Raw genomic sequence first — 25,427 nt, 5'->3', positions numbered from 1 at the left:
TCATAATTAACTTCTCTGTTTCTCTGCGTAGAGGATTATTATTATCTGTGCAGTTCAGTTCGTGCTCCTGTGTTTCCGGATTCCAGCAGATCGGAAACAGGAACTGGACGAGGAGGAGTGAGCGGTATGAACAGCGTCATAACTTTTCTATGTTTTTCTTTCATTTGCAATTGGTTTTCTTCTCCTTCACTTTCATCTCCTCCCCTTGTCCCTTATGTCCACTTTTTGTCTCCTTTCTCTGCTTGTCTCTTCTCCTGTTGTCTCTCCTTTTTTCCTTTCCTCCTTTGCCATCCGTCTTCTATGTTCCCTTATCCCGTGTCCTCCCTCCCTTCAGGTGTGGTTCCCAGCACAGACTTCACTCTTCCTGACTACGATGATTATCATCCAGCAGGAGGCGGCAGGTCCAGTTTCAGAGGGAGGACACCTGCCACCTATAGTGTACCTGATCCATCCTATCGCAGGCCCGAGTACAGGTGAGGACTGCTTCTATTCGTTTTCAGTTTATTCTTACATTGTTGACAGACATTTGGACAGATGTGTCCTAACTCATTCTAAACTAACAGTCAACATTATCCCCTCAGTTAACCATTAAGTAAAAATATTAGTGGGGCCTGTGCTGACATAGGTGTCTACTCCATGTCCCAGCACTGGTTACTACTCTGAAGGAGACTACAGCCCCCCTGACGGCTCCCCACCCAGGCCTCCATCTTTACACCTTCCCCTGGACCCACGAACTGAGAGAGCTTTTGGGGCCCGGCCTCCTCCTCCATCCCAACCTGACGGTCCGGCTCTCAGTCTGGCCCCGCTGCCTGGAGCTTTCTTTCAGGAGGAGGAGGAAGACGAGGATACGTGGAGGCCAGGCCCACCGTTCCCTCCTTTCTCCGAGAGAGGAGGAGGAGGGGGAGGAAGAGGAGCAACACCAAGGAGGGTGTATGAGAGTAAGTCTGTCTGGAAGGACTTGATGGAGGTAGAAAGTCATAGCGCTGTATGAAGGAAAAGAGGAGTCGGGACAACAATGCTTTAAATGTAGCCACACGTCAAAATCTGACAACAAAATGAAACTATTTGTTCATTTCATACAGCTGTAACTGATGTTTTTATAAACCAGCGAATGAAATGACCACGTGAAAACAGTGTTTGCTGCATTTTCATAGTTTGTCTCATTTTAGTGATGAACAATTGGTCATTATTTAAACATTTCATCAGAGCTTTCATTTACAAAACAGTTTTCAGAGTCAAATCTCTGAAAAGCCTCCTGCTTCCCTTGTTTTTCAGGGCCTTATGATTCCTACACGGGTGTGAGTGCAGCAGAGGATTGCGGTATACTGCACGGCTGCGAGAACGGCAGGTGTATCCGCGTTGCAGAGGGTTACACCTGTGACTGTTACCAAGGATACGAACTGGACATGACCTCCATGACCTGCATAGGTACGAAGAGATAGATGCACCGATTGCTAACAACATCTGGATCAGTTCTTCTTTACAGAGAAGACAATTGGTCTTAGCTCCTTCATGTTGGCTAAAAAAAGGCTAAAAAGGCTTGAAAATACTTAATTTGGTGTAAAATCAGTTCATCAGTTCAGTAAATCTGGTCTCAATCCAATACCAACTGGCTCCTACTGGTATGGAAAAGTAGAATAAGACAGTAACAGCTAGTAACATAAGGAAATGTTTCCTTTTAGAACAGATGAAAAAACTGCTGCCGTCAGCTGCCTGTCACCATCTGATCCACTCATGTTATGCTCCTGTTGCCTGTTTCACCCGTAGGTGTCACTATTGTAAATGCAGCACATTTTAGAGTCTCGAAAAAAATGTAAACAAATTAGATTTTGAATTTTATCCTTAAATAATTACATTTTTAGTTACACTAACGACTTTGCATCGGGCTGCAGCACTGCAGGCTTTTGATGGCGTCACAACGTTTTTAAAATGTGAGTTGCTCAGAAGCTCACGTATGAGAAACGTTATCAGGACTTCAGCTTCAGCTCCACAGTCTCCCAACACTAATCACTGCTCCACCTGCCCAATGAAAAATGAAAGTGGTTTAGGGGCAGTAACAAGGTGACTTCCCACATTCAGTGGGAAGCCTGTATGTGATCCATCCCCCATCCTGCAGGACTACAGATCCACGTCTTTATGTGGTTTTTACAGATCGGGAACCCAGTATTAAGAGTCAGTACTTTAATGAATGACTCTGTGTTTGCAGATATGAACGAGTGTGAGGACAGCGTCAGCTTGGAGTATCCATGTGTTAATGCCCGCTGTGTGAACACTGAAGGCTCGTTTCGCTGCGTCTGCAGGAGAGGATACGTCATGTCTCGCAGACCAAACCACTGTGTGGCTGCATAGACCAGACCAGACTCGACTGGGATGAGCTAAATTAGACCCGTCTAACCTAGTCTACACAATCATAGACTGGACTACAAATGGCTGACTGGGCCAGACTAGATTAGACTAAACTGCCTCTGTCTGTACTACGTGACCAGATTTGACAAACTAGACTTGACCTGGATAAAATATTTTGGACCAAAACACTCCAGGTTGCACTAAAAGGCTGAGGATAGACTAGTTTTCACAACACTGAAAAGGTTGCACCAGGTCACTGGAGATAAAGAGCAATTAAACACTTAGTTCAGTTTGAACAAGCCTGCATCCCAAATTCAAATAATGTATAATAAATCCAGACCTGTGCAGCCCAAAACCTCGGCCTTTTGATTCCCCTTCGTATTACATTCCTCCGAACTGGTGTCTGCTGTCACTGGGTAGATGCAAAAAGTTTAGAGTTACATTCCAGAATCAGTATCAACACAATCACTGCAGGGCCTGATAATAAAGCATCACATTTACCCATTTCCGTGTCTACATCATCAGTCTAAAGCAGTCTAGCCCTCTTCAGCTCAGTGGTTGGAAACCAGGTTAACCTGCAGTAACTGTAGACATAATGTTACATTGATGTTGTATCGGCAACCAGGCTGTGACCAAAGCTCATGTAAATGCTTCTGACACCATCTGGATGTTTTTTGTGTTTAAACACCTGTTAGGTCAAGCGAGAGAAAAGTGTTAGACGTGTGAAGAAAAAACTGGTGTGTGTGTGTGTGTGTGTGTGTGTGTGTGTGTGTGTGTGTGTGTGTGTGTTGTGGGGAAAAAACTACAACCAAGCTTCACTCCGTGACCACAGAATAACACTGAACTCTGGTCAGTTTATAGAAAGCAACTAGAACGTGATAAGAAACAGTCAAAAAGTTAGATTCACCTTAAGGCAACAATTACAATTAATCTGTTTATTTTCTCAGTTACATTTTTGCTCTATGAAATATCAGAAAACCACAAAACTGTATGTTGCAAGGATGAGTGTTAAACTGTACAATGATGTTTGTTTTTTAAGAAATCTTAATAATAACCATAATACAGCATAAAATATAACAAAATGTTTTTAAGGCAGCAGCATATGTAGACATAGTGTTGTCTGACTGTGACAAATGTAATAAGTAATGTAATAATGTAATAAGGTAATAGAAATCATGTAGTGCATCCTGATTAAATAACATGCAACAGTAATATCTAAAATCACAGCAATAATATCGAACACTAGTTATTTATTGTTAAAATTAGTTAAATATCAGCCTTATACTTTCCCATTCTAAGACAGAAATATTAAGCTGAAATGAATTTAAAAGTTAGCTACGATTAGCTGCTAAAATATATTTACAGGCAACACTACCAATGTAACTTGGTAAACTTATGATTTATCGAGTGAAAATACAATTATTGAACTAAAGTCATTTTGTTACAATGATGATGAAACTAATTTCCAGTGAATTTGAAACGAGTCATTTACTAAATAAAGTGAATGTAGTTGACGTCTTAATGTGGAAATCGATGGCTATCGCACTGTATTCATTCAGTCTTTAACTACTTAATCAGCGTTGGTGGCATTTCTGTACTCGGACATATTCACCTTTCACACTTTCAGTCTACTAGTGGGAAACCTGAACGTTTCCTGCTAAATGCACCTTGGGAGTTGTAGTTTAGTTCTTTCCTTCAGTTTTCCACAAGCTTCTTGTACCTTCACTGTTTCTACTATTCCTGTTTTTTTTGTTGTTGTTTTTTTATGAAAACATACATTATTGATGAAGCTTCATGCTGATCCTGGCTGTTTAGCGCCTTAACTGTCAGTCAACGCAGCTTTTTGAGGAAAAATGATGTAATTTACTTCCAGAACCAGGTGCCCCAGAAATCTAACAGCCACACCAGCCTGTGACTTGGACTTACATGAACTTTATAGATATTATAGGATATTTCTTCATGTCAGAACCAACGCTGAATGTTTTGTACATAACTAACTTGCTTGACACACGTCTGTTGTTCCTCTGCTGCAGATTCATTCACTGCTGATTAATTTACTGATCAATCAATAAGCACTAGGGTCGTGTCAGTGCAAGGACCATTGTTGAAAGCTAGTTTCATGCATTCCGTGACTTTCGGATGTGAAGGTTTGAAATTCTACATGCTCCTTTAGCTTTATCATTGAATTGATTACCACATGTCTTTCATTTTTGGGTTATGACTTTACAACAAGCCTGTTTTTAGTTTCATTTCTAGTTTCGTTTACAATGAACTTGTCATTGCTAAAGCAGCCAACCAGTCAAATAAAGTCTGTTTTTAAAAAAACCGGGATGATGGATGAGAACCAGCTTCAGTGCTGTGGACACAGACCAACACTGTTGCTTTAGCCTGCACATAATAAGAAACTTACCCAACTTGAATCAGTGCTTCTTGTCAGTTACCTTCAGTTAAATTCTAAATACTCATAAGCTGATATCTGAACTTGTTTAAAGCTTTAATCCAGGTGCATTTAAACCTTAGTGTAGCTGTCGCAGAATTTTTAGTTTTCCCAAACTAATAAAAACTTGTTGTATTAACGTGCACTGCGTCTGCAACGGACAAAGCTTTGTTTGTTCACACAGTAAATCTCTTAATTGTTTAAATTTGTTTTTATGTTTTAATAACTTTTTACCTTTGTTTTGTGACAAAAAATGAAAATATATTTGCACACGATTTAACTGAAACCTGTCTGATTCTTTGGTCCTGCTCGTCTTTGTTAGTGTTGGTGTGTAGGACAGAGAGCAGAGGAGGTCAAAGCTCCGTCCGTTCCTCTTGAATACAATTAGACACGGAACAGCAATCCACTGAGCCACCAGGCCCCCGGGGTTCCAGGTTAGAGAGAGGTTTAAAAACATTAGCATGCCGCTAACTCCAGAGCCCCAGGTGAGCGTTTGTTGCCGAGTCACCTGAGGGTGATGCACGCTGGCGGGCTGACCGCCTCTGATCCTCCACCCAGCTCCATAACCTTAATGCCTACACTATGTAGACTCAGGCCTGTAAGCTACTTTCTAGTGTAGGCCAATCTGTGCACACACACACCGTCACCCTCAGGCAGTTACTGATGAGATTAGAGGCTCAGCCAGTGCCGTGCTGAGGCCAAACCTGTGAGCCAGCGGAATATCAGCTTTCACTCTGACAGACGTTATCCTCACATTATCCCAGTGTCCTGAGGAGTGAGGACATACGTAACCGCCAGCACGAACAGGTTTCAATTACATCACGAAACCGCTGAATGTGACAACTGCACTTAAATTTCAGCCTTTTGTCATATTTACTCCTTACGTCACGTCTACGTGCACGTCATCAATTTAGATTTCGTCCTAAATTGAATGAACACTTATACACGGTTTCCCCTTACACATCATTTCTGGGGGCTACTCATGTAGTAAAAACATGAAAAGTACTGCAGGTATCAGACTCAGAGCAGCACTGACCCAGATCTGAATGAGGTGAGTGGGTCAGTTGAGTGAACGTTGCAGATCCAGACTTACCTGAGGATATTTTTAATCAGATTATCTCCCATCGATCGTGTTGCTGCTTTGGAGACAAATTATGAAATTACATGCACAAAAAGCACATGGAGCACCGCTTCATAATGCAGGTAGCATGTTTGTAAACGTGTCACATGAAAAGCAGCGAGAAAATTCTTTGTGGACATGAAAATACTTTTCTTTTCCATTTCTGCCTGTTCAAAAACCAGAAGCGTCTGATCAGACCAAAGTAGAACTTTGTGGTTAGACCGAGAAGTGTTTTGTTTGGTGACGACCAAACTCTACGTTCCATCTGTGAAACACGGTGGTGGGATCTGGACCTGCTGCCTCTGGCCCAGGATGACTTGTCATCATTGTTGCAGCGGTAAATTCTCGAAAACAGGCTCAGCTTCTGCATCGAGATCCCTGATAAATGTTTTCCGAGACAAACAAGAAGTTTGTAGAAGCAGCTGCTGCTATGAGTCCGTCACAGCCAACATTCAGACCCTGTTCTTCAGCTCTTATGAAACAGCAGATGTAGGTGAGACTGATCTGAGCAGCTTCTGTGTCTGAGGGTCAGATTAGGACGGAGAACATGTGTGTGCGGATCCTGCATGTTACTGTGTTACTAAGTGCTGTCTCACCATCCTGCATCCAAAAAAAACAACTCTTTCAGCTTTTCCCTTCAGCTGTCGTCACGGCAGAACGTGTTCCGCACGTTGACCCATCCAGACACCAGGTCGCTCCATCCTGCACCCAAAACATTAAAGGTACCATCCTGTCTCCTGTTTTTCACTTCATCATACTCCAAATGATTCCAGTGGGTGACAGGTCTGGACTGCAGTCAGATTAGCACCTGGACTCTTTAACTACTGAGCCATGTTGTTGTAATTGTTGCTGAGATAAGTAAGAGCATCTCTGAACAAGACGCTGTCTGGATGGCTCTATGATATTAGATGACTATTAATTTTTATTATTATTAAGTTGTTTAACTATTTACTAAAACCCTTTCACATAGTGATGAACTTCGACCCCTTCTCTTCTTCATTCTTGTAAAAGACTCAGACCCAGTGGTGATTAGTCGTTAAGCATAAAGCTGATTTGGTTTCCTGTTATGAAACATGGTTGTTGGTATATTGTGTACTGGGTAAGAATAAGAAAACCGTATGCAGTCAAATCTGAATTCCATTTTTCATTGGCTTTGGTTACTGAGTGATGTTTTATTAAATTATTAAAAGTGTAACTGGAAAACAATAAAAACAGATTTAAAGCTGCAGAGAAGAGCTTCAGGCTGCCGTGGCCTACATCTGTCACTGTCCAAATCAATAAAGATGATGATGGAAGAAGTCAATCCCCTGCTCAGACTGGGGATGCTGCATGATGATTGGCTCATTCTACAGGTCGTGCCCCCCACCCCCACTTCCACGGATAAATATCACCACACAGACACTTTAGAGCTTCACATATCTGCTTGTATCCATCATCACAAAGATTTCATCTCATCTGGATACTTTTCCACATTTGTTCCACATTTTCCACACTTTCCACATTTTCATTGGACCTTAATGTAAAACCCTTTTCTACTGACTGAAAACTAAGTGCATGAATGCAGCACAGAGGACTCTACAAGCTGCTGGTTCTTTTCCTTTTGTTGGATGCTTTTTCTGACTTTGGTGACTGTGCTGCTGCAGTTCTGAACCTTTTGCTCCAGCTGTTGAAGCTGATCTGAGATCAGGTTTAGGATGGAGCTGAAGGACTTCTGTCTGCCAGATGACTGTCACTTCCTCAGCTCACAGTGGTGAGAAACCCACTCATTATTTTTTCTGTGTGTTTGTGCTTTTCTGCATTAGTTTATAATTCAGCAACTTAACTGTTTGATTTCTGCAAATTACAACAAAAGCACAAGGAGCACAAGAGTATTTCAGTGAAAAACTTTCATTCTAAATCATCTTTATACTATTACTTACTACTTGTAAGTAAATCTGATCTGAGTACAGCATTGAAAAATGTTACTTAAACGTACTTGAAAAATTGCAAATTGTCTTGTCAGTCAATGTGTAATTAGACTATAACTACTGATGCATTAATGTGTTGTTGCTGGTAACGACGGAGCTGATTTTGACCTAATACACTGTTGATGATTGTTTGTTCCGAAGCTACTACTAATAAAGTGAAGTACTTTACATACTGCTGCTAACTTTCACAATACATCCCATTAATATGAAGTTAAAATGTTACTGCAGTACAGTGACACTGCTGCAGGTTGTTTAATCTCGCTCTCCTTCACCTCAGCCTCCTGGACCCTTCATCCTCGTCCTCTTCCTCATGTCCTGCTTCTCCAGCATCTTTCATTCACTCCTCCATCCTCAGTCCCTCCCTCCCCCCGTACACCATGCCCACGCCAAGCCCCACACACCCATCCTTCCTCCTGCCCAGCCCGGCCTCCTCCTCCTCGTCCTCCAGCCTCCTCTGTGGGGCAACGGAGCCCAACTCGCCGACAGGATCTAGTTCCAGTGGAGGAAGCATCGGAGGCAGCACGCTGGTGTCAGAGGCTTCTCTGCGATTTTCAGTGTCACAGAGAGATTCGTTTTCAGTGCAGGTAAACAACGTCTTGACATTTGTTTTACAGCATCTTGCTAATTTTGTCCCCAAACTACAAAATGAGTGGTGCCGTCCTCAACCTGAAGCTCTGTTTTAGGTGGTGACCTGGTCCCAACTACACATGATTAGGTCTCTGTATCTATGACCATAAAAAACTGAAAAACAGCACAATGCTCCTAGTTTCTGGTTTCTCTGTGCAGGTGAACTCCGTCCTCAGAGGCGACTACCTGACACGAATGGGGGTGGTGGGGCCGAAGAGGCTCTGTCTGGTGTGTGGGGACTTGGCCTCGGGTTATCACTATGGCGTGGCGTCCTGCGAGGCCTGCAAGGCGTTTTTCAAGAGAACCATACAAGGTGGGAACAACAGGGTGTGTGTTAACACAGCAGCAGCGGCCACAGCATTGATTAGTGTGAGAAAACATCAGCTGCTTGTTTCTCACTGGAGCTGGAACAGTGTCGTGGGTTCGGGTGATTTCATTAATTGGTGTCAAATAGGAAAGGCCGAAAAACAACTTACATTTTTGGGTCAATGTGTAATAACTACTGCTGATATTTAAACGCGTGTGAATTTGTAGCACCGATATTTTACACTTTGAAAACCATCTCCTTGAACCTGCAGGGTTTGAATTTTAATTTATGTTATAATAAAAACTTAATTAAAAGCAAAATGCTCGAATTCAGCTTCTAACAAAACATCTACATTTACCTTGTTAGTTAGCAATTGAGTTATAAAACTGACAACGGCAAAAAAAAGATGTGTCATCTCTAAATCCTGCACTAAAAGGATTTTGCAGTGTTGGTTCTCACCAAAGCCACAGAAAACAGTCTTATCATATACAAAAGGTAAATGATGAACTGAAGCTCGTCTTGCTTTGCCAATCAAACATTTAAGGGGGAAAGAAAACAAATCCCCTGCTCAAGTTCAGGGGCGAGTTTGGTAAACTAAGCAAAATTTAATTACTGAACATCTGTAGTTCAGACAGTTGTAACAAAATCTCTGAGGTTCCAGTGTCGAAGCACTGAATGCTGGGAAATCTGCTGGTTTGGGTTCCTAAAAACCAAATGTAATTTATGTGATGTGTCATAGTTAATCTTTGGACCTGAATTAGTTAAACACATTTTGATACATTGACAGGTTGAATCAAGTTAAAATCGTCATATTTACATTAACAAGAAAATCTTGTTTCATTTCACTACATACTGTCTATTGTTTAAAGTCAATCTACTTTGTTATAGCAGATTTGAAATTGAACTTATTTTATACTTGATAAAATCTTTTAAGCTTCATTTTACTCACGTATCACATCTACGCCAAAGGTTTAACGTAGGGTCTGTGCAGCCCCGAGCCTACACAGACCCCCACACTCTGATGTGCTCAACCCCAGAAACAGAACTGCTCTTCGCGATCTTTTGGCTCAAAGTTCAACGTTTTCCACTCACTTTCAGTCACTGCTGTCTGCAGAGTCGAACACGAGAACTTTACTCCAACCCATAGAGTTTGGGGTCAGTGATAACAACATGATAATTAGGATCAGCAGTGTGTGACTCAGGTAAACCAGGGAGAACCAGACTTAGTGGAACTGACTTTTGATTCAGGCTCCAGGTTTAGAGAACAGTTGTTGTTAATGTAACAACAACTTACAGTTTGATTAACAACAGCTGAAAGCAGCTTTTAGTTTCTGCCACTACATCAATATCTTGTTATTAGATTCTGGAGTTAAGGTGCTAACAAAAATCAGAAGGGGGGGGGGTCATCCAGACTCAATGAGAACCAAGTAAACACAAGCAGAGTGAAACTGAAAGTCACTGATATAATTACTCAATAACAACAGTATGTTGATCTGTTTTGTTGTCTGTGATTTATCTGGTTACCCAGGCAACATCGAGTACAGCTGTGCAGTGACCAACGAGTGCGAGATCACCAAGCGGAGGAGGAAAGCCTGTCAGGCCTGCCGCTTCCAGAAATGTCTCCAGGCTGGGATGATGAGGGAGGGTACGTTACTCAGTCTGTCCGTCCCCATTACTGTTGTTGTTGTTGTTGTTGTTGTTAACTTGTCGCGTGTTGTGGCCACGAGACTAGTGAAAACGAAATCACTAAAGACAAAAAGAGTCACGTGAAATTCTGCTAAATGAGTGAAACAGCGATGCATCATGCGAGAGCGACAGCGATTCAAAGGTTTGCAAACTGAGCCCACACGGGCTGAGGGAAGCACAATTATCTGAAGAGAACACTGTGATGCAGGTGTTCGCATGGACCGGGTGAGAGGAGGACGGCAGAAATACAGGAGGCAGGTGGAGACTGGACCAGGTCCACATAGCAGAACCTCGTACAGCCTCTCTGTCAGCAGTGAGTTCTCATAATCCAGGTTTTCATTTCAACCAAACGTTATTTATAGGCTGGAGTTTATTTCATTACTGTCTTCTAGGCAACAAGGTGATTTCCCATTTGCTGCTGACAGAGCCCGCCCCTTTGGCTGCCAATCAGGACAATTCCACCAATGACAGCAGCCTGCGGACCCTGCTGACCCTATGTGATCTCCTGAACCGGGAGCTGCTGGTTCTGATCGGCTGGGCCAAACAGATCCCAGGTAAACAAGGCTCCCAGCTGTAGTTGACCTTTAGTAAGTGCTCAGAGAAACTGACATGCGTTGTCCCACCTCGCTCAGGTTTTTCCGCGCTCTCATTGGTTGACCAGATGTCGCTGCTGCAGAGCGGCTGGATGGAGGCACTGCTGGTCAGCGTGGCCTGGCGTTCACAGGGCGCAGCTGCACAGGAGGTTGTGTTCGCCGGGAACCTGCGGTTGGACGAGGGCCAGTGTCGAGCCGCGGGACTGACTGACCTTTACGAGGCTCTGCGTCACCTGACGGCCAAATACCAGGCGATGAACCTGAGCCCAGAGGAGGCAGTGGCGCTGAAGGCCATGGCACTTGCAAACTCTGGTACACACTTGTACTACTGCAGAGCACTTTACGTGTGTTAACATGGTTAAAACATCCTGGAAGTTATTGTTCATCCAGTTTTTATTAGCTTATTAGATTCTGTTTAAACAATCTACAAAATAAATGAAGCCCAAATGACGGCAAGGTGATCAATTACGTGAATACTGGGCTTATTCAATGCTGTACTGTAGAAGTTGGCATCTGATTCAGCAGGTGAGGGAACATTAGGGAAAACGTATGTTACAATACAGAGCAGCCTTTTCCGCTTTTATTTTAAAATGAAACTCACAGCACAAAATCAAGATATTAATGTCCACATCAAAACCCCATCACTCAGGATGAGAAATCCGGCTTTTTCCCCTCATCTAGACCATCTCAGACCAATTTATTTTAAATTGGGTTGAGTCTTTACACACCCATTGATACTTTTTAAATATGGAATAAAGTCCAAGAGTTCTGATTTCTGAACTAGACCTTTAAAAAAAAAAAAAAAAAAAAAAGCAGGTTTCAGAAAAGTCTGGACTGTAGTGACCTTTTAAAGTCTCCCTTAACTTTCCCCTTAATTCCTGAGTTAGAAGATGCTTCAATGAAGCTATTTGGTGGAGTTAGTTTACATCCAGTGTTTCTCCCTCTCACACACAGACACACACACACGGCAGCTTTATCATCGACATTGTTTTAAATTGTAACAGTGCAGTGGGGGTTGAGGCAAAAGGGGTGGGACGGGGGTTTGGGAGTTGTCTGAACGTATTGATCCCAGAGAAGCGGTTATTGATATTGATCGGTTGCTGGGAGCTGAAGCATGGGAGGCCATTGCAGTATTGATCAGCTCCACAAACAGTGCTTTTGTTTTGAGGGGAAGGGGTGGAAGCTTCTATCAAACAGGATGAAACTGGAAAATTGTTGGATTAATCCACATTTGGTCTCTAGTCTGTTCAGTCTCCCACTGACTGAGCCTCAGATCAATAAACTTTATTGACAGAAGTGGTAAACTGCAGGACACAGATGCTGTGTGTTCATCCTTAGCTTCTCTGCTCAGTACATTAACAGTCTCAACATCGATATTTCACACAATAGAATGTGATCCTGTGTGTCTGACCTTGCACTTGACCGTCTCACAACCTCCTCATCAGACCCCAGGCTGGAATCTGTGGCAGATGTTTGCATTTCACTGAAATCAGTAAAGAAAATTTCAAAATTGTTCTAAATCTTAATGTGAATAGCAAGTGTCCTACATTCATTTACTAATGTCGTCTTTGTCCTTCAGATGCTGACCTGATTGACTGTCCAGACTCCGTGCAGACGTTTCAGGACGGACTCCACGAGGCCCTGCAGCAGTACGAATTGTCCCGCAGAGAGCAGCACAGAGTGGGGCGGCTGCTGATGAGCCTGCCCCTGCTCCGACAGACCGCAGACAGAGCCGTGCAGGCCTTCCTGCGTCTGCACCACCAGCGCCGCATCCCCCTCCATAAACTGCTGCTGGAGATGCTCGACGCCAAGACCTGACTCGATCCAGGTCCGTGTCGGCCGAGGATCGTCAGTGAGACAGACTTTAAACCTGCTGCACAATGTGTAGTTGCTGCTTCCTTCTTTACTTTGGCCAAAGTTTCCATCGTGCTGCAGAGCAACTAAAGCCTCATAAAAACTCTTCACTTACTTGGTGCATTTCTAGGGCTGGAGAGACCAGAACAGTGGTGCTGCAGGTTTTTTTACATTTTGTTTCCCAAGAACAGAGTTTGTATGGATCAAAGGCTTCGGGCTTGTCCCTTCAGGGGTCGCCACAGCCGAACATGTTGCTTTCATGCCGGATGCCCTTCCTGCTGCCACCCTCCCATTTTTTTCCTGGGCTCAGGATCGACATCAGGGTGGCCCTTGGTGGCCGGGCGGGGCCACACCTGGCAGGGTCGGATTTGAACCCAATCCTATGCCCTACCACTGTAGAATGGATCATTTCTGTCACGCACTAGTATTTGTCAAAGAGTTCTGAATTTAGAGCTTTGGGCAACAACTTGGTTAGTGGTGGTTAGTGAATAATCTGTAAATGACGTCCAAAAATGGTGCGATTCTTCTTGTGTCGAGCGTATTGTTTTTAAATAAGAGCACACTTTAATGATCTGATGTTCATATTTTCATAATGCTTTCTATCAACAGCCTTCCCTCTCACTCCAAATGTCCCTGCTCACGCTCGCACCTAAAACTGCAGTAGCACTCACTTTTTGGTTGATCAACTCAGACAACAAACCAAAATTCATTGGAAACATTGTACAAAATATGCTCGTATAAGAACAATCACTTCATTCAAACAGTGGTTCAACATCAGCATTTTTGCAGTAATTGATAAAGAATAAATTCATATTTTATCAATTTATTATCCTGAAACTTCCAAGCAAATAATTAGGAAATTACTTGGAAAATAAAACTTTGTCTGCTGCTTCGGTTTTGTCATTAATTCATTTTTGCTGTTTGAGTTGACTACTTACCTTCAGAGCTACCACATTTCAAACACACCAATAAACAAATGCTGTTCAGACTTTGTGGAACTGATACAAAAAGGTTCTGTTATAAAAAGTCACAGTTAAAAGTTGCTTTACCTGATGGTTTCTCACTTGGAGTCATGTTTATATCCACCTGATGAACCATTTCTTCTTTTTGAGCTCTGGGTTTGGCCTCCACCACCTGCTCTCTGGCTGCAGCAGCATGGTACCAGTACCAGAGGAGACGACAAGAGCAGGCTTTTCCCTTCTAGTTGAGATTATCTGATTTTATCTGCTGCTCCTCACGAGGAGAGGAACAGGTGTAAACTTAAGTAGTTTTACTCATTTTTATTTGTGTATTTTCTGCTATTTTATACTTCAGCTTCGCTACATTTCAGAAACAAATATCATACTTTTACTTTACAATTTTCAATTGATAACTTTAGTCTCAGATTTTACTGATCCTCAGTGTGAAGCCACCCAGCAGTATGGAACACAATTCTTTTTTATATTTATTAGATTCATAACCGTTTATCATTATTAAAAACAAGCTTCATTTCTACCAGCTGCAACATTAAAGTAATGAGAACAGATCAATAATAATGTAAAGAGGAGCTGCCAACTTCTCCTGTGAACAGCACTGCGAACAGTGCACATATCTAAAGGTTTCTAAATGATGTCCAGCCTTCTGACCAAGGAGACAATTTTAAGGCCTGCTTCAGTTATAAGTACTGTGTATGACGACGATCCAAAACTGCTGTGCAGGAGCAAAAAGATCCAAAGTTCTACGGAGCAAGGTAACAATTTTAATGCTGGGCTTTTAGTTTTAGGAGTGTTGTACGAGTACCACTACAGTGTGGTACTATGTGAAAGTAAATGATCTGACCTAATTGATGAGTCTTGTAAATGTGACATTACCTAACAGATTAACACAGGAACAGCAAAATGTTAAAACGATGCTGTGAATTTCATCAACTGATGAAGGACGAGGGCCTGTTCTGTTCTATCGGGTTACTATGGATCCACACCGACCATCAAAACTAAACATTATTTTCATGTTATTATAACTAAGAAGGAACTTTTTTTCTGTTGCAATGAATATTATGTAGATGAACAAATGCACATCTATCCATACTACTGTAAAGTTCATTATTTTAACAAACGTGTTTTCACACTGAGGACTTTAGACACCATGATGTGATACCATGTATGTCCCCATCTTGTTTTTCACTAGCATTAGCCATCATGCTATGCAGCAGTCGGTTCACTCAACCAAATGTGAAGCTGCTTTCGTTTACCTTTGTTGGAATCCAAGGTTCAAAATTTATCTGCTGCTGTTGTCACTGTGTGAGTACAAGGATTAACAAGTACGTAATGATAACTGAGGGAGGGGGCTCAAGTCCGTTCTCTGGTTCAGAACTTTGATCGAGCTCTTTCTTACCGATTTATTCATCATGTAAAAGTATTGAGCAGAGCAGCTTTAGTCAAACAAGTCTTGTCTTCGCATCACTTGTTTTGATCATGATCTTGTAACATCAAAGCCAAGTATCAGCCACAGATGTGTGGGAACCATGGCAACAGCACTGTGACTGTTGACTGGCCAGTCATTCAAACCTCAGCTTGTGACAACAAAAAACCAAACCTGTCTAACAAGAATGTCTTAAACCTGTCAGGTGATCGTCTGAGTCTCAATCAAATCCAGCAATCAAAAGCTGGTCTCGTTCATGTGTGGTTTGGGGCTGGTGGGGGGGCCGGAAGCAGGGCTGTTGAGACCTCTGGGACTCTCAGGGGTTGCTGGGACTTCAGGTGGAGATGTTGCCGCACAGTGGCGAGGTGAGGCTGGTGTCTGAGAGCGGGTCGGGCTTACTGCGGCGGGGGAGGGACTTGTCTGGGAGGTGGGCGTGGTCCTGTGGTGCGATGAAGATGAGGATAAAGGTGATGACGAAAGCGACGAAGGAGTTCCAGGTGAGTGGCGAGCACCAGGAGACACAGAGAAGGTGGTGGGGGTCCTGAGGCCAAATCTGGCCTCTAACTCATTGCATACAGCTAAGCTCCGCCTGGTGCCCTCTGCCCCCACTGGGACCCCGAATGCGGAGCCACCGGCTACTTCTGAACCCTTAGCAAGTTCCTGGCAACGCTCCACAAAGCTGCCTCTGCGGACAGAGCCCAAGTCTCTGTCCAGGCGCCTAGAGGGGCGGGGGCTGGCAGTGTGAGTGGGGCTGGATGTGGAACCATGGGCGTAGGCAGGGATGGGAAAAGTAAGACCAGCTCCGGACCCAGCTGTAAAGCCAGGTTTGGAGAGGGGGACTGGTGCTGGGGGCTGTCGGGGGAGACTGCCGTACAGAGAAGCTGAGGAACCTGAAGCTGCAGCTCCTCCTCGTCCGCCACCTGATTGGAGACGCTCCACCCTGAGGCCGTCGTTAAGCTGAGAGAGAAGACTGTGGGACAGGAAGTGACATACTCAGATAAGAATAATAATTAAAAACAAACAAACAACTTTGTGCTTGAACAACACACACACACACGATCTCACTAATCCCTCTCCTAACTCCTGAAATTGGGTGTGTTGCAGTTCCACAGCTGGTGGAGAACTGGTTGGTGTGAAAATCTGTGGGATGCATCTTAAGAGTAGGAGATGAAAAAACGGGCTAAAAAGTCTCAAACCGAACCAACTTTATACAGCAGTTGATCATCATCATAGCAGAAGTAATGTATCCTATCATCAGCTTAATGTATCAGGTGTTGGACCTGGTTAGGGGACAATAGTGTGCTATGTATGTGTGTAATTTCTCCAATGATCAGAGAAAAATCAAATATAAAAACCAACCACCTCTATTTTAATCTCTGGTTAAACTTAAGCAGTTTGAGTCACTAATGATACACAGGTTAAAATAACTGAGCCAAACATTAATGTTAAAGTGACTCTGGATGGGAACTTCATGGTCCTTAAGTGAGAGCAGAGTTTCATGTTGATTCATGTTATTCAAAGTGCAAAGAACTATTTATTATTTAAAACCTAAAGCATCAGTGAGTGTGTTCACCTGCAGGTAGAGGCTCGAGGTGTACTGTCAGGTGTTCTGGTCAGAGCCAGGTCACATTGGTCCAACAGCTCCAGCAGCTCCTCCTCTGTTGGCCCACCCAGCGCTGTGAGACAACCAATGAGAGCTTGAAACTACCACACACAAAGATGATGGAAAAGACCTATGTGGACAACTGACTCTGACCTTTGATGTCAACTTTCCCAGCGATCTCCATCGCGGTTGTCAGGTCCCACATCTGGATGCTGCCGTTGCTGTGGCCACTGAACAGGTAACGCCGTGGCCGAGACCCAATTCGGCTCGAGCCCTCGCACTCATGGACCGTGAAGGCTGTGATGGAGGTACCATCCACCGAACGCACCTCACACACCCTGACACACACGCACAGAAAGACAGTTCATCAGTGCACCACCCAGCTGTGACTCCTTTTAACACTTCAGGATTTTAAACGATATAAAAACACATTTTACAAGAAATTATACCATAAAAAGATAATTTTTAGCACATACAATTTGCAAAAATAAACACTGCTAAGACTCAAAATATAATTTTTTCCTCAGTACTAATTGGACCCCTCACCTTTTTCCATTAGAGGACAGTCTCACATAAAGTTTATCGGTGTCTGGTACAACTCTCTGAATAAACACCTGCTGGTCATCTCTCTCTCCATATGGACCTGAAACCACACACAGAGTCACCAACTGACCCCTCAGAACAGTCTGACCCTGACCAACACGACCCTAACTAACATACAGTAATAGGCCCAGCCTGACCTCTGCTGGACCACTGGTACATTAAAGCTAATAAGTTTGAATGAGTGAGTGAGTTAGAGAGAGAGAGACAGAGAGAGAGGAGCAGTTTAATGATTAGATGTACTGTATGTACATAACACAGCTTCCCTGTGTTATGTACATACAGTCACATCAGCTCATCATTGAAGGACCCTCCCAACTTACTGTGTTTAATACGTTACATTTGTGGCCTCGGTCAGTGAGCAGTGACAAACTTGACTCAGAAGATCACAATTTAAGTAAAAGCATTAATATTTTTTAGATTATCTTCTGAAGCATCAATCGGCCCCACAACAACTTGGCCTTTTGTTTGCATATCAGATATACTAAATGTTCCACTGTGACCTTTGAACCCTGTGGTTGTTACCGATCTCTGTCCCAGCGCTGCAACCACCGTGTCCGTCCACGTCATCCAGGCTGAGGATCTTGAAGGAGGTGAGCGGCGTGGACCCCGGCTGGGTAGAGATCATCCCTCTGAAGCGAGTCACCGTCCAAGTCCGCACATGGTTGTTGTCTGCACAAACTGAAGAACATCAGAAATAAAGATTAACAGCAGGACAAAGAATCAGAGGGACCAGCAGCTGAGTTTTCTCTGTGTGTAGTTCTACTGTGGGTTTAAACCCTGACGTCTCTGCGACTAAGAGGTGAGATAAGGTGTTCCTACCTGAGATAAGGTGCTTCTCGGACAACATGATCTTGGTGACGGGGCTGCGGTGGACCGAGAAGGTCTGGAAGAGCTGTGGCCCCGAGCCGACGGTCTCTGGATGCTGAACGATGACGCGAACCGTGCCAGAGCTGGTCCCGTATGCAATTTCAATCCAGTTCCCACTGTCACCTGATCAGATAAAGTGAGTCTGGTCTTCTCACAGTGAATCCACTAAAACACTTTCTCCTTAGTTTCATCATTTCACTATAGTAGATACTGTAAAAAATTCTGCTCAGTTCAAAAATGGCCATGGTGCTGATGTACTCACATGCTGTACATGAAACATTTTAAATTTTATAGTCAATTAATTAAAGAACAAAAAAGCAACAGGGAGGTTGTTAGCACCTGCCTGGGTGCTGCCAGTGCTATGGAAGAAACTCTCTCTGCACAGCATGAAACTCAGTTGTTATTTGCAATATGAAAATAAAAAAAAGGATGATTATAAATTCTATAAACTAAAAAAAGGTGCTAAAGTTAAACGTTAAAATACAAACTGCTGCATTATAAGTTAAACGTGGTGTAAAACTTTTACATTTTGATTTAAATCAGAAACGATCTGTCAAAGCAGCTGTCAAATTTTGGTTTGGCTGATATCAAGAACATTGGAACCCTGTGTCATACTGTAAAGTAACTGCAGTATTAGTACTACACATGAAGTGTTACATACTGGTTTTGGGTGTGAGGTAAACACTCAGAGCAGTAATGGCATCTTCAGTCGGGTCTCTGTACAGTTCTGTCACCAGCAGATCATTGTCCTTCATCCTCAGAGGAAACTTCTGAACATCTGACAGAGAAAGCAGGGAGGTCATAGACAGACCGATCAGATAATCAATAAACCAGGGGTCAGTCTAACAATCATTGTTTCTACCGGTAGCAGTCTCCCAAGGCTGGAGGGGTTTAAAACTTTCAAACAGATCAAGTCACAGAAAGCTGCAAACTGCATTTCAGGTCCAAAATGTGTACACACGAGCTGGCAGATGTCCTCAAAGACATTTTCAACCTCTTTCTTTGACAATCTGTGGTCCCCACCTGCCTAAAAAGACCACAGTGTTTGCTTTGTTGACTATCACACAGATGTAATAACCCCTATAATCACAAGGTGCTTTGAGCAGATGTTTTAAGCCCACATCACCTCCTCCCTTGTCAGACTCACTAGACCCCTACAATTTGAATCCAAACAGAAGGTCCAACTTTTTTTACAGACTGGAGCTAGAACATACCACATTTCACTGCAACATGTTTTGCTTGCTGTATGTTCTTGAGCATTAGGTTCTCACAGCAGTTTCTTACCAATATAGTAGATGGACCCGTTGTTGCAGCCAAGGATGAGAAAGGAGCCTGCTGTGTCATAGCTGCTGATGGGAACAACATCTTGGTTCTGCACAGATGACAGAGAACAGCACATTGCTGATTACTGACAGGAACACTTCCAGAAATCCCTTTCTGTGAACACAGTTCACAGTACAATCCACACATGTAAGTTAAAGCTGTATCATGCAAAGAAAAAGCCAGATGTGAACAGGATCCAGAAACGCCGCCGTGTTCTCTGGGCCAAAGCTCATTTAAAATGGTTTGCGGCAAAATGTAAAACTGTGGTCAGAGGAATCAAAATTCGAAATGCTTTTTGGAAAACATGGACGCTGTGTTCTGCAGACTAAAGAGCAGAGGGACCATTCAGCTTGTTATGAGCAGTTCAAAAGTCTGCATCTCTGATGGTTTGGAGGTGCATTAGTGTCTATGGGCAGCTTACACATCTGGAAAGACACCATCAATGCTGAAAAGGACATAGAGGTTTTGGAGTAATATATGCTCCCATCCAGACAACGTCTTTCAGGGAAGGACCTGGATATTTCAGCAAGACAATGCTAAACCACATGCTGCATCCATCACAACGGCATGGCTGCACAGGAGAAGAGTCCTGGTACTGAACTGGCCTGTCTGCAGTCCAGACCTTTGACCAATAGAAAACATTTGGTGCATCATAAAACATAAAATAAAGCAACAAAGGCCCAGAACTGTTGAGCAGCTAGAAACCTGCATCAGAAAATGGGACAACAACTGCAACTGGTCTCCTCACTTCCCAGACATTTACAGACAGTTGTTAGAAGAGAGGTGATGCTACACAATGGGAAACATCACTCTGTTCCAACCTTTTTTAAAATGTGTTGCTGCCATCAAATTCAAAACGAGCTAAATATTTTCCATGAAATGGTAAAATGTCTCATTTTCAACATCTGACATGTTGTTTATGTTCTATTGTCAATAAAATATGGGTTGATGAGATTTAGAAATCATTGCATTCTGTTGTTATTTACGTGTTACACATTGTCCCTGCGTTATTTTGTCTTCATTGAGTCTATATTCTGCTTTGATAAAGAAGTTAGGATTCACATCACCATTTTAAAATGTGTGAAATTCAGTTCCGAATCAGAAGCTAACCCAGGCTTTTTATTAATTTATTTTTTTAAATAAAAAGCCTGGCTTAGCTTCTGATCTGTTGCTTTTAAGCAAAGAGCACCACAACAATCAATTAAGTATCTTCATCTATGTTCACTTTACTTTTAGTTTCTCAAACATCTGCATTGTACTGTACATTACCAGTGACTTGTAATCTCTGAACTCAACCTGAAGAACTCTGAATGACCAAACTGATGCATCTGCACCCACCTGCCAGTGTTTGGTGACAGCGTTCCACACTCCAACCTTCCCAGCATGGCTGGTGGCAATTAGCTGGTTACCAACGAAGAAGAGAGCCTCCACTGGCACATTCAAACTAAAGACGCCTGCAGGAGAAAGACATGACTTCAGAGACAAACTGTTCCTCTTCTATTGCTAACATTTGTTGGGAAAAAACACTAAATGGTCATCTTTGATGACATGAACAACATAAACAGATACCATGGTTTCTGTAGAGATAAATACCCCTTTATAACAGCAGAAGGATTTAATACCTAATTTATACAGACATGGACCAAATTGTTGGTACCATTTCACAACCACCTACAAATTTCTCTGAAGTAACTTGGAACATGTTAGATTCATTTATTTTGCTGCAGAGTATAAACTCCTAACAGGAAATGAACTTTCTTGTGAAACCATGTTTACCTGCTATATATGAAGATTAAGGTATTTTATGTAAAAACTTGTACCAATTTCGTTTCCGTTGCCATCTGGGCAGATGGACCACAGAATGATCTCTGTCCCCAAGGCAACAGCCACCATTTTGTCGTTGTCTCCCAGTGAGCCGCCCATCACCTTGGCATTGAGCGCGACTCTGTCGATCACCCAGTCCAGACGAGGGGAAGTGAAGACCTGCTGCCACCCGGTCGACTCCTTAACTCTGACAGAGACAGAGGTATTAGAGAAGGGAAAAGGGTCAATTTATACACATTTTAAAAATCTAGTCAGAAAATGACAGTGAGACTACTGTAGATTCTACCAGTGCATCATCGGGAGGATTTAGCAGTTTATCACTTCAGAGATATGCAGCTTAAACCTGGGTATTTACACTACATAAGTTATTTTGGATAAATCTGAAGTAAACAAATAAAATAAAATTATCTAATGTAGTTTGTGTCTGATCTGTTCTGACACCCGTAGCTGTGGTACCACATTATGTCCAAAGTTCAACATATCAAAATAATAGTCCTCCTATTTTAGTCAACCAAAGCTCATTACCAAAATACAGAAAACTAGAAATAGATACTTTTTAGTAGAAAGTTCAACAGCTGTTGTTTCTGCAGTTAAAACATTTTAAAATGTAATAAACTAAAATGACTTAAAATGTGTTTTCATTCTGGTTCGTTGCACATCAGACCAGACCAGGTCTGTAATACAGACACTAAAGCCCTCTGTAAAATTACATAAAATGAAAACATCTAAAACTGATGCAAACATACTAAGATGTAAAATCAATTATTTAAATCATCATAGTCTGAGACACACTGTAACATAACAAAATGAAATATGAAGTTACATGAAATTAAAACTTTATGAATGACTGCACAAAAGGCCCTGGTGTGTTTTATTTTGAACTCTTGATTGATGATTGGTGAGCTGTCATTCACTTTAAAGACATGGCTGATAATTTACCTGTAACAGACGACAAACTGTGCGTAGGCCACAGCGATCCAGTTGTGATGACCACAGATGATACGAACCATACCGGGATCTAATAATGGAGCTGTGCGCACACACACACACACACACACACACACACACACAAACACATTAAAAAAAAAAAAACACTGCATAGGTCACAATCCCTTCCTTTAACAAGCCTCTACTGTGTGTTTACCTCCAGACGTCCTCTCCTCAGTGATCGCTCGGCCCAGTATCCCAGAGGTTCCCAGGTTTGGGGGCATGGTGTTGCTGCGTCTGACCGGTGCTCTCTCAACTGATATGACTCTGCCTGCCATGAACTGCGATCCTGCCACGCTGTGACGGTTACGGCGTTTCGCCGGGTAAACTGTAGTGGAAGGGGCATAGACAGGAAAGTGATGACACAGAAGTTAGAAGAGAAACAAACCTCAGTTCAGAGGACTAACGCAGCTACATAAGAAGTGTCAACAAGCTTCCCTCCTCCAGAAAGTCAGGTTCAGAAAATGTGAGAAGTAGGGTGGGTGGTCAAGCTTTTACATTTTTATTAATTAATTTAATTTAAATTTTTCCCCAACTAGCCCTGCCCAACACACTGCTAGGAGCCTGGATCAGGGTTCAGTGTTTTATCCTTTTGAGTGCGTAAGACTCGTGATGACAGAGTGTTGTACCTGGTGGTGGCAGGTAGCCGTTGAACAGCACGTTTCCACAGGAAGACCGGTCCAGCTCGTCACAAAGCTGCAGCTTACGCACTATTACAAAAAGAGCCGTTTCATTAAATAACTCAACAGAAAACTGAGCAGAAAGCAGCTCAGAAACAGATTTGGGCGAGAGGACGTTACTTGAAAACAAAAACTCACAAGAAAAAAAGGCTTGTAGCCTTAAACCACTCTCAAATTCACAGGGTCTCCTGGTTTAATAAACTAACACTGGTGGGCGTCAGAGAAAAATTACAAATGCACAAATTCTGTCAAGCTCTGGTCACACAGCAGATTTTTACTGTCTCACCCAGTGGTGTGATGCCGTAGAATTCAGCCTCATGCATAAGCATGTGCACATTGATAGAGCGGGGGTGCAGCTCTTTGGTCCGCAGGAAGTTGAGGATGGGAGCAAAGAGAGAGGGGTCCCTGTCAATGAAGATCTAGGGACAAGGTAAATGTCACATGGACATAAATAGACTTATTAGAACATTAACATTTTAACATTTGGCGAGTAAATCAACACAGAAATAGAATAACGGTACATACGGCTCCGGTTTCATCTTTCAGAGTCGAGATCCTGCCACTCAAAAGACTGTTACAAAAACACAAGAAATCCTGGTATTAAAGTAGGAAATGTGTAAGTGATACAAGAGATATGTTTAGCTTTTTACACTGCTGGTGGATAATTGTGTTCACCTCCCCACAGTCCAGTTTACAATGTCATGAGTTTATGAACAACCACACTTGAAACCTTTAAAATAAACAAAGGTGCTTTGGTTTGATGTAAATTCTCTTCTAAACTATTGGTTCACCAGATTCTACTGAATCTTATCTAATCTTATTCTTACTCAATAAAGTTTTGAATTTCAATTTTAACTGTTGCGTTTGCCGGTAACCAAGGCAATGTAAAGTTGCACAAGCTTTGAATAGAATTTTGCATTGGAAATTAGTTGGGCTTGGCCGTAAAATGAATTTGTGTGTGCACGTGTGTCTTCCTCCCTGACCTGGAGAAAAAGGAGTCAGGGACCCACGTGAGCGTCTGTCGGGAGGTGCTGAACCTGTACACAAACAAACGATACTTTGTTAACTCCACAACCATTAAAACATGCAAATAAATGCTGTACTACTCCGTTCTGCGGGGCTTCACTGGAAACGTTACTTTACAGGCCAATACATCAGCAAAAGATGTCCAGTTACTGAAATTATGGGAGAAGCGTGTTTGAGCCCTTTGGTTGTTTCCTTAATAACTGACTTTAATGTGAAGTAATCACATTACTTTAGCACATTGCAACATGACCCAGTGTTGTCAGTTCGCTCCAGCTTACAACTGGGTGCTTTCAGGCGAAGATGCACTTAGTTCTTATGTCCCTAGATATGCTTCAAGACTATATATTATTCATTTCTAAAATACACTTTAATATCGTAAAACCTTTGTAAAAAAACGCAAAATGCTCTCGTTTGTCTCCACTGCAAACACCTTAATGCTACAGCTTATGCTACAGGTTACCTCCACGTTGGTTAGCTTACTTCCATTATCGGACGGGACGTAAATAGTTTTAGGTTCCATCATAACTTCACCACTTTAACTTGTCTGCGTGCCGGTAATTTACCGTTTGGCTTTCTAGCTTTAATGTAACGGACCGCCAAACATTTCAGAGATAAGTTGGCATTAACAAACCCAACGTCAAAGTTAGTTTAAGTATATATAAAAGTGTGCTACAGAGAAGCACACTTTTATAGGTTCCGGTGTTTTCTCATGTTTTTGAACATTAAAGCCATTGATGAGCTGGTTGGACATGAACCTGTCCGATAATAGACACACACGTAGCCGTGTTCCCGGTAGCTAACTGAATGTAGCCGACACTCCCCAAACACCTTCCGTCTCCTCACCTCTTCCCTCCGACATTCAGATGGATTATTTCTCCGCTTCTCGCAGTGTTAGACATCATGGGCAGAGTTCGCAAGTTCTAAACACGAACAATGGATTTAAATTTTAATCCATTTTTAGGATGAATCCAGCTTCCGTTGTTGTTTTGAAGCCAACTTCCTGTCACAGAGTGAGGATGGGGCAAAACCCGGAGTGGATCAGGCACCGGATCCACGAAGAAAACGACCAGAAACCACGGAACGGATTTGTTTGTCTTCTTTAAACGGATTAATAGACTAAAATGCGTCAAACGTTTTGCGCTATAACGGGGATCAGTTATGAAAACGAAGCCTACAA

The 25,427-nt window shown here is 42.7% G+C and overlaps 3 protein-coding genes across 9 annotated transcripts in view; 2 read left to right on the top strand and 1 right to left on the bottom strand.

The window, feature by feature from the left end:
* Positions 1 to 3,860, top strand: part of LOC137128773 (latent-transforming growth factor beta-binding protein 4) — a 43,440-nt gene extending 39,580 nt beyond the window's left edge. For all 6 annotated transcript variants that reach the window (XM_067507293.1, XM_067507292.1, XM_067507291.1 and 3 more), the window contains 5 exons: positions 32 to 124; positions 335 to 473; positions 646 to 938; positions 1,276 to 1,428; positions 2,207 to 3,860. In XM_067507293.1, coding sequence (XP_067363394.1) covers positions 32 to 124; positions 335 to 473; positions 646 to 938; positions 1,276 to 1,428; positions 2,207 to 2,349 — 821 coding nt within the window. In that variant the 3' untranslated portion in view covers positions 2,350 to 3,860. The remainder of the gene's footprint in view (positions 1 to 31; positions 125 to 334; positions 474 to 645; positions 939 to 1,275; positions 1,429 to 2,206) is intronic.
* A 1,342-nt stretch (positions 3,861 to 5,202) lies between these two features.
* esrrd (estrogen-related receptor delta) lies at positions 5,203 to 13,916 on the top strand. 2 transcript variants are annotated; one of them, XM_067507298.1, is made up of 8 exons: positions 5,203 to 7,653; positions 8,148 to 8,454; positions 8,657 to 8,810; positions 10,333 to 10,449; positions 10,699 to 10,803; positions 10,883 to 11,044; positions 11,123 to 11,395; positions 12,663 to 13,916. In XM_067507298.1, exons 1-8 carry the CDS (start codon positions 7,598 to 7,600, stop codon positions 12,899 to 12,901), a joined length of 1,413 nt encoding a protein of 470 aa, XP_067363399.1. In that variant the 5' UTR covers positions 5,203 to 7,597; the 3' UTR covers positions 12,902 to 13,916. The 2 variants fall into 2 exon arrangements, with proteins under 2 accessions (XP_067363399.1, XP_067363400.1); XM_067507299.1 differs by lacking the exon at positions 10,699 to 10,803.
* Positions 13,917 to 14,368: 452 nt separating this feature from the next.
* shkbp1 (SH3KBP1 binding protein 1) lies at positions 14,369 to 25,266 on the bottom strand. The gene is made up of 17 exons (XM_067507297.1): positions 25,094 to 25,266; positions 24,208 to 24,261; positions 23,750 to 23,795; positions 23,511 to 23,643; positions 23,174 to 23,254; positions 22,702 to 22,872; positions 22,497 to 22,587; positions 21,554 to 21,744; positions 21,072 to 21,187; positions 19,695 to 19,782; positions 19,072 to 19,188; positions 18,363 to 18,533; positions 18,066 to 18,221; positions 17,487 to 17,583; positions 17,094 to 17,278; positions 16,911 to 17,013; positions 14,369 to 16,307 (listed from the first exon to the last, which is right to left on the bottom strand). Exons 1-17 carry the CDS (start codon positions 25,150 to 25,152, stop codon positions 15,575 to 15,577), a joined length of 2,592 nt encoding a protein of 863 aa, XP_067363398.1. The 5' UTR covers positions 25,153 to 25,266; the 3' UTR covers positions 14,369 to 15,574.
* Between the last annotated feature and the right edge of the window lie 161 nt (positions 25,267 to 25,427).

Source organism: Channa argus, chromosome 6 (assembly GCF_033026475.1).
Source record: "Channa argus isolate prfri chromosome 6, Channa argus male v1.0, whole genome shotgun sequence".
Classification (NCBI taxonomy): domain Eukaryota; kingdom Metazoa; phylum Chordata; class Actinopteri; order Anabantiformes; family Channidae; genus Channa; species Channa argus.
Note: the sequence above shows the minus strand (reverse complement) of the source record. Positions and strands in the feature narration are given on the sequence as shown.